Source organism: Tenrec ecaudatus, chromosome 14 (assembly GCF_050624435.1).
Source record: "Tenrec ecaudatus isolate mTenEca1 chromosome 14, mTenEca1.hap1, whole genome shotgun sequence".
Taxonomy (NCBI): domain Eukaryota; kingdom Metazoa; phylum Chordata; class Mammalia; order Afrosoricida; family Tenrecidae; genus Tenrec; species Tenrec ecaudatus.
This window is the reverse complement of record NC_134543.1, coordinates 93,896,678-93,905,208: the sequence shown is the minus strand read 5'-3', so window position 1 is coordinate 93,905,208 and position 8,531 is coordinate 93,896,678. Positions and strand designations below refer to the sequence as shown.

The window sequence follows — 8,531 nt, the reverse complement described above, 5'->3', positions numbered from 1 at the left end:
AACAAATGAGGATGCTTTAAATCTTGGAGTTCTTCTAGGAATTGAAAAAAAAAAGTGGTGGAGGAGGGAATACCAACCCCCCGCCCCGACATTCAGGTTTCCAACTCTGCGGTCGGTTTTGTCAGGCTCGGAGCCAGGCGCAGGAGTGGCTGAAAGTAGGTTGTGCGCCCCGAAGCCCTGCGCGCCTGGCCGTCTCTGCTCCGGCCGCGGGGCAAATACCTCGCCGCCCGCAGCCCGGCTCCTCCGCGCCACGTCCCCGCGCCTCTGCCAGCCCCTCCTCACTATCTTTCTTTATAAGTGAGGGCCGATTTCCCGCAGACATCATTGTTATGATGGCTCATTTAATCAAACTGTTTAATTGCTCTGGTAATCACTATCATCATCACAGGTGCTCAATCATTCATCATTTTTGGAGGGCTTTATTGACCTCCGGAGCTCATTCCCCAGCCCTCTTAAAACGGGGCCAAATTTCTCAGGCTCGGCTGGAAGTCTCTGCGGGCTGCGACCTAAACCTAGTTTGTCCTGCCCGAAAGTTTCCGGCGAAGAGAGAAGGCGAGGCGAGAGACAATAAAAACCCCACCATCTCCCCACTTCGGGCTCTTCGCTCGGTTTGCGTCTCTCACGCAGACACGCGACCGTTTCTCTCCCTGCACGTTTTGCTCGCGGGGAAGTTGGGTCTAAGGCGCGCGAAGAGGACACGCTACTTTCTGCTCCCCAAATCGGCTCAAAGTTGGGGAGGAAAGCGGCTGTTTTCCAGTCTCGGGCAGGGGGCCGTGACCCAGAGTCGGGGAGAGGGCGCGCCCCGCACGCAGCGCCGGGACGCCGGGAGTCTGGGGGTGGCGGGGGCTGCGGCGCGGCGCGCGCGGGGCGCCCGTGGCTCCGCCCCCAGCTCCGGGCTCCGCGTGATTGACGCGCCACCGCCGGGAAGCTGGCGGCGCGGAGGTGAGGCTGGGCGCAGCTCCGGCCCGGGATTGGGCGAGAGACCGGCCAGAACTAGTTTCCACACGAATAGGATCCAGCAGTCCCCTTGGTTCCCCCTACGGGCCTTTTCCCTTTAGGAAAAGTTCCTGTGGAGTGGGCCTCGTCTTCCCGCCGGGGCGACGACGTCCCGGAGTCATTAACACGGCCATTAGCAGGCAATACCTCGGCCCGGCCGCGGCACCCCGGGCGACCACAACAAAGCTGGGCCGGGAGCGCCGGCCACTCCTCCTCCTCCCCCTCCTCCTCCTCCTCGCGGGGCATCTTCTCTCTCTCTCTTCCTCTCTCCCTCCCAGGTTTTCTCAACCGAGCTAACCGGCTCGCAGTGAAATCCCCTTTCGGAATCGCACACCAGCCGCACACACCTACACACCCCGGGGCGACACCGAAATCCAGCAGCCCCCTCAGACGACTGCCTCCGCACTATCCCCCCCAGACCCCGCCCGCGGCCCCCCAAGACTCCCGGGGGTGGCCCCTGTCCGCACAACCTGAGCCCGTGCGCTTTGAGTTAAGCTGATCTCTTCTGGTCCTGGAAAAACAAACAAAAAAGCTATGACAAGGGTCCTGGATCTGCACCGGGAAGAAAGGCCACTTTGAAGCCATCTAGCCCGGCGGTGGCGCGGTCTGCAGCGCCCGCGGTCCCCGCGGGTTAGCAGGAAGCCTTGGGGCGCGGTAATCCTCGACCGGAGGAGCGGGGAGGGGGGCGCGGAATTAAAAGGAACAAAAGCGAGAGCGCCATGCCAAACGTCCCCAGCGCACCCCAGTTAGGCAGGAGTCCGGACTGATGGGAAAATGCACCAGAAGTCAGTTTTTCTCCCCAAATTGAAAAGATCTGCGGCTGTACCGTACTTTCCCTGGGGTTTTCTGCAGTTTTCCTCTCTGCGCTCTCCCTGTCCTCTTCATTCTCCCTCTCCGCTCGCGCGCGCGCGCACACGCGCGCACACACACACACACACACACACACACACGCACGCACGCACACACACTCCTCTTCCTCCCCCCTCCCCTCTGCGCCGTCCCCGCGGAGGAGCAGGCTCGCTGATTTGCTCCGGTCCGCTCGGCTCTGCCTCCCCTCCCCCTCCCGCCCCCCGCCCCGGCCGGGGCCGTCGGATCGCACTCGCTGCATATCAGAGGCTCCGCGCCGCGCGCTCCTCCTCGCTCCCGCTCCCGCTCCCCACTCCCGGGATGTGTCTCCGCCGAACGACGGGCTATGGCCACCACGACTTCCGGGTTCCGTCATTTCGCTCTCCCGCCGCCGACCCGCGCCGCCAAACTGAGGCTCTTCTATAAGCCAGGCAGCAGCCAACCTGCCAACACCTACTGACACTCACTCATCTCCCAGCGAGAGAAAGAGAGCGAGAGCGAGCGAGCGCGAGAGAGCGAGCGCGAGTGAGAGCGAGCGAGCGAGCGAGCAAGAGAGAGAGGGAGAGACAAAATACCTACCAGGAAAGGGGGGGAGGAAGTCCAATTTTTGCAAACTATTCGTTTTTTTTCGTGACTCCCACCCCCCCTGCTTTCTTTGAACAATACTTTTGCAAGAGAGGATCAGATTATAGATACCGCGGGGCAAAGCCAAATAAGGGGGGGAGGGGGATTGGAAAAATTAAAGAAGCAGGAACCCCTCGCGGAGTTTTACTGGAAGAAAAAAAAACGGGTCGGAAAGATTCCTCCTCTTCATCATCATCAACCATCATTCATTCACTACCTTGACATTCCGGGCTTTGATTGACAGCTGGAGTGGCAAAAAGCCATGAAACACGACAGTTCGGTTACATGTGGGCTGCTGACGGGCCGCTCGTAACCTTCAGTTCGGGGGCTTGACAATTTTTTTTTCTTCTTTTTCTTCTTTTTTTTTTTTCTCCAACTGAGGGCAAAAGAAGAAAAAGAGGGGGAAAGGAGAACCGAAGAGGAGGAGGAGGGGAGGGGGGGAGGAGGAGGAGGTGGAGGAGGAGGAGGAAGATCAGGAGGAGGAGGAAGAAGAAGAAAAATTATCACAGAAAAAAAAATACCAAAACTCTTCGTTGTTTTGTCTGGGCTTTTTTTTTTCCTCCTCTCTCCCTAAACATAACATATTGGAGAATTGGGTGAACTCTCCTTGGTTTGGAAAAAAAAAAAAGGAATCTTCAACCTAGATCACTTTCTTATCCGGACTGGGATATTAAATATACGACACATCCAGGAGTTTATTGGAGCGCAGACTGATGGCGCAAAGGGTAGGTTTAAATCTCCACCACTTACCTCGATATAAATCCTCTCCTCAGAGGGGTCTGTCCCGCTGCCTCCTCGCCCTCCAACGCTGCTGCTGCCGCTGCCGCTGCTGCCGCCGCTGCTGCTCGCTGCTGCTGGGTGATGGCGGCCAGTATTTAAAAAAAAATAGCAGCAAAATTATTCATCGGCTTCTTTTTCCCCCCCGTGCCGCTGCGTGTGTGCGAGTGTGTGTGCGTGCGTGTGTGCGTGTCTGTGCGCGCGTGTTCCAGCGCTGTGCGAGCGGGCGGGCGGCGAGTGCGTGTGAGTGGTGTGTGTGCGTGTGTGTGTGTGTGTGTGTGTGCAATTGTTACACGCTTTCGCCTCGCTCCAGCATTTGCCCCAGCAGCGCGAGTCCCCCGGTCTCCTGCCGCCGCCGCTGCCGCCGCCGCCGCGCCGCTGCCGCCGCTGCTCTCGCGGCTCGGGGCGGGCACGGGCCGCGGAGGAGCCGCCGCCGCCAGGGCCGCCGCCGGGGCCGCGCTGCCGCAGCCTCGGCGCCGCCGCCCAGACTAGCCGGGGCCGCTTGTTTGGTCTCTGAGATTGAGCAGGACGCAGGGAAGCCGCGGCTAAATAATGTTTCTGGTAACTTTCACATTATTCCCCCCACCCTCCGCTCCCAGCCCCCGGGGAGGCTCTGGCCCCGCTCTCCCCGGGTCCTCGGCGGGCGTTCTCGTCCCGATCGCTAGCGTTGGGCTTCGCTTTATTTTGTTTCATTTCGCCTTTTGATTTATTGGATCCTTTGCAGGAGGCGGAGGGGGGCTGGGGGTGGGATCGGGGCTTCCTCGGCCGCACACCCGGGCCACTTCTCCCTCGGTCGGCTCGCTCCGGTTCTGCTGCCTCCGGCCGGCCCGAGCGGGGCCTCCCTGCGCTCCCTGCGTCCCCGGCCTCGGCTTCCCTTCTCCCGCGTCTGCAGACTGCTCTCGGCGCACACTCCTTCACTTGGAAATGTAAAAATACTCCCGCCCCCCGCAACTTGCAACTCTGTTGTTGTGGCTGCCTTGGTTTCTGTGTTCAACTCGTGCTGGGACTTTTCTCCCTTCTGACTTTGTTTTTTCATTTTCTTTCCCTTCCTTCTCCCCTTTTCTTGCACCCAATTCTCTCCTGTCCCCCCCCTCTCCCTGCCTCCGGACCCCCCCCCACCCATCTCTGCCCCTTTCCATGACTCCATCCCACTCTCTCTCTCTCTCTCTGCCCGTTTCTCCTTGCATTTTTCTTTCTTTCTTGGTGCTCCGTGGCTCTCTGCGGCTTCCTCTCTTCTCCGGCCCCTGACTCCCGCCGGGTTCCGACAGTACGATGAGCTACCCCACTACGGCGGGATGGACGGAGTAGGGGTGCCCGCTTCCATGTACGGAGACCCTCACGCGCCGCGGCCGATCCCTCCGGTTCACCACCTGAACCACGGGCCGCCACTCCACGCCACGCAGCACTACGGCGCGCACGCCCCGCACCCCAATGTCATGCCCGCCAGCATGGGATCCGCTGTCAACGACGCCTTGAAGCGGGACAAGGACGCGATCTATGGGTAAACCGACCCCCCCTCCCCGGACCCAGCTCTGTGTCGGAGTGTGAGGGCGAGTGTGTGTGTTTCTACGGGAGGGGGCTGCGGGGGACTTATTTCTGCTCGGGGCTGGTGGGGGGAAGCCTCTGGTCCGAGGAAAGGGCCAGGACGGGGGCCTGCTCGGCTGCGGCTTCAGTGCAGCTCCGGAAGCTAGGGCTTCCTCCACTCCCACGGCCCGCTCCCTCTGGACCCCGCAGCCCGGAGTGGCTGGGTCCTCGGGAACGTGCCGGGCCTCGTCCCCAAGGGCAGGATTCCTGGCCGAGGGGCGCGGAGCTGGCCCTTGCAGGGCCCCTCGCGAGGCCTGGGCTAGGGGAAAGTTTCCCTGCGAAGAGGAGCTAGCTATGTGCCTTCCCCTCTCCGGTTTCCGACCGGGGTCCGGGAGTCACTAAATGCTGCTGGAACCGAGATCAGGGCTGCCTCTGCCGGCCAGGAAGTCCGAATCACCCACTTCTTAGTTCTCTGTCAATAAAGGGGCAGACCTTGAAGTGCAGCGGGGTGGAAGGAGCAAGGGGAACGACGGTTTACGAGAATTCATTATTCCGGGAGAACCCGGGGAGGGCCGGCGGTGGGGCGGTGACCCCCGGGGTATCGCCCGGGTCGGTCCGGGGATGCGGAGAGGGGGTGGGGGCGGTCCGCAAAGGCCGACTGAGGCCGGAGCCCGAGGCCGCCGGCATCCCGAAGCGCAGCTAAAGCGCCGGGAGGAACACAAAGGGCAAAGGCGCACGCACCCTCCCAAGTTGTGACACGGGCTGTATTTTTGTCTGCTGCAACCCTGGGAGGACTGTGGGCTTTGCAAGGAAGCTGCTCGGAGTCGAGCATTCCTATGGGGCTGGCCCTCGCACCCTGCTTTACTAGAAGCAGAGCAAACAAGTTTATGAGGCAAGGGGGTGGAGAGTTTGGGGGAGCATTCTCTGGGACGTGAGCACTGTCACTCCCGGGAGGGGGGCATGTAGGTGAAGCCTTGGGCCTCCTTTGAAATTCTCATGAAAACGCGAAGTTAGAGCCATTTCTTGTTTTCATGGCAGTTTCCCTTGCGTTGGGGGTGGGGGCGTGGGGAGGGGGCGGAGGTCAGGGCTGGGTCGCCGGGGTGGCTCCTCGGCCTCGGTCGTGGGGGGCGTCCGTCTGGATTAACGACGGGGCTCCAGGTTGCCCGGGCGTCTCGGGTGTTTCGGTCGGTTCCCACGAAGGCTGGCTTCGCTTGGCCGGCTAACGTGGCAGGGGGCTGCAGCGGCCAGAGCGCATGGGGCTGGTGCCCCGAGGGAACGGGCCAGGCCGCTTTTCCTTTCTGTTTCTGGCCCAGGCTCGGCTGGCTGCGGCAGGGTTGTCCGGGTGGTGCGTGCCTGTGGTGTTACAGAAGGTCTCCAAACCCGCCAAACTTGTTGATTACAGTTCTCGCTCCTTCCCCTCTGCACCCCGTCTCCGTGTGTGTGTCTCTGCGTGGCGCTGCCCGTTAGGCACCCGTTGTTTCCTCTGTTAGCTCTGGTCTTTGAGAAGTGCGAGCTGGCGACCTGCACTCCCCGGGAACCCGGAGTGGCCGGCGGGGACGTCTGCTCCTCCGACTCCTTCAACGAGGACATCGCAGTCTTCGCCAAGCAGGTCCAGCCTTCCCGACCCGCTCACCCGCCCTCAGCCCCTCACTCCTCCTCCCGGAGGAGGAAAAGGCCGGGACACCCGATCTCTTGCTCAGGCCCAGCCAGCACGCCTGGCCTTCCCCCCATCTCAGAGCCTGGAGGCGACTTGGGAGCGGAGATAAATATGGGTGTTTGTTCCCGCCCCCCCCACCCCCAAGCCAGGAATACAGGGGCTCGACCCTCGAATTAAAGTTGACCTGCTCCTAATCTGGGGCTTGGCCTTCACACACACACACACACACACACACACACACACACACACACACACACACACACACACACACACACCCTGCAGCTACTTGAAGGAGAATTGGGGAGAGGGGCTGCGGGACACCCGGGAGTGCCCTGGAGGGGAGGAAACGGGCGCCTGTCCCTGCGGTCGGTCCGCACTGGGCGCAGAGGTGGGTGGGGTGTGTGCACAACCTCTGGACAACCGAGCAAGGGGCTCCTTGGGGCCCAAAGAACGGCCCTGAGTTGCTGCCACCAGCTTAGCGGTTACAGGCCCTCACCCCCACCCCGTGGGGCGAGGGCGAGAAGGCCCAGCCGCCTTCTCAGGCGACCCCACTAATTGAAGGCACTCGCTGGTGTCCATTATTTTACCCAAAACCATCTCCCCGCGGCTGCTGCACCAGCCCTAGGCACACGCCACCGTTCAGTCCGGGGCAGGGCTTGGCTTCTCTTAAATGGGCTGGCAGTTCATGCCGACTGTCCTCGCTTCTTTTAGGTCCGCGCCGAAAAGCCACTTTTTTCCTCCAACCCAGAGCTGGACAATTTGGTAAGGCACTCAGTTCCTTGCTTTCGCCTCCCTCCCGACCCCGAAGTGGGCACTTCTTTCTCCCCGACCTCCTGGGAGTTCAGGCCCAGGGCCCTTGGGAGCTCAAGGGCAACAGAAAGGGAGGGATTAGCCTCCAGCCCCCAGGGGAGATGGGGGACTGGGCGGGAGAGGGAGGCCGGGGGGAGGCAGGAGCCCGGGCGCGGGGCCGGCGCGCCGGGGCAGGGCACGGTGCTGGGGTCTCGGCCCGGCCCGGCGAGCGAAGCTGCTGGAGACCGGAGCGATTTCCTCGGTTTGCGGGGGCTGGCGGGGCGAGCCCCGGGCCGCCAACCCGAAGGAAGTCACCGCCGGCCGGGTGCAGGGGCGGGTCGAGGGGGGGTGGTGGTGAGGGGCAGGCCAGCGCAGGCCACTTTTAGGTGCGATTCTTTTGCTAATTTGCACGATTTCAATATTAAAAGTACTTAAATCCGCTTTCAAAGGCCTGCCTCACCATTCATCTGGAGGACGTCCTTCTTTAGTAAGCACGGATTTTGCTGGGAGTGAGGCTCTAAAAAGCCTCCTCTCTCCAATGAAGCCACTTTTTTTTTTTTTTTTTTTGGCCTGAGGTCGCGGGAGGAGACCGTTTAAAGAGGACTGAGGCCGAGACTGAGGGCCTGGTCCTGGAAACAGTGCTGACAAAAGTCCAGTAAACATGGGAGGCAGAGGAGGGGGGGGGTTTAAATGCTTAGGCTGGGGTTGAGACAGATTCCTAACCCCGTGGCCAATGAGGCAGAGATGATCTGTAATCACTTGGTTTTGCTGAGTATTTCTTGATGTGTGGGTTTTGCCCGGCCACCTGCCTGCTTCTGTTCTGGAGCCACTTCCCTCCCAGTCCCTCATCGTGGACGCCCCAGTCACAGTGCCCTAACTCCACCCTGTAAACTTTTCTTTCAGATGATCCAAGCCATACAAGTACTAAGGTTTCATCTTTTGGAGTTAGAAAAGGTAAGCAGGAAAGAACACCCCCTTTTCGAGTTAGCCATGTCCCTCTCCCAGGGGACCTGGGATGTTTTTAAAGAGCCTGGGAGACAGAGGTCTTGGGCACCTGGGGGATTTTGAGCGGCCAGTCCTTCCTTCAGGTTGCTCCTCCACCCAGGGCCTCAGAGGAAGGGTGAATTAGGACAGCCCTGGACATTTTTTTAAGTAGCCCCCACCCCACCCGTCTTTTTCTCCCCCAGGCTTTCAGGATTGTTTTGAAATGCAGCAAACCATTTATGTTACAGGACACTCAGCCCGCTGTGTCTCTATTAGCTCAGCCTAGGCCCCAGCCTGCATTAGGTGCAGGCTGAGGGAAAAATCGTCCTCGCTG

At 60.7% G+C, this 8,531-nt stretch overlaps 1 protein-coding gene across 4 annotated transcripts in view; it reads left to right on the top strand.

The window, feature by feature from the left end:
* Nucleotides 1–2,931: 2,931 nt before the first annotated feature.
* Nucleotides 2,932–8,531, top strand: part of MEIS2 (Meis homeobox 2) — a 234,206-nt gene continuing 228,606 nt past the window's right edge. Inside the window, exons 1-5 of one of the 4 annotated variants that reach the window (XM_075532328.1) lie at nt 2,932–3,191; nt 4,512–4,744; nt 6,235–6,376; nt 7,136–7,186; nt 8,117–8,167. In XM_075532328.1, the coding sequence (XP_075388443.1) occupies nt 3,180–3,191; nt 4,512–4,744; nt 6,235–6,376; nt 7,136–7,186; nt 8,117–8,167 (489 nt within the window). In that variant the 5' untranslated portion in view covers nt 2,932–3,179. Of the gene's footprint in view, nt 3,192–3,632; nt 3,805–4,511; nt 4,745–6,234; nt 6,377–7,135; nt 7,187–8,116; nt 8,168–8,531 lie in introns of those variants that run through there. The other 3 variants (XM_075532330.1, XM_075532329.1, XM_075532331.1) reach the window with 3 other exon arrangements.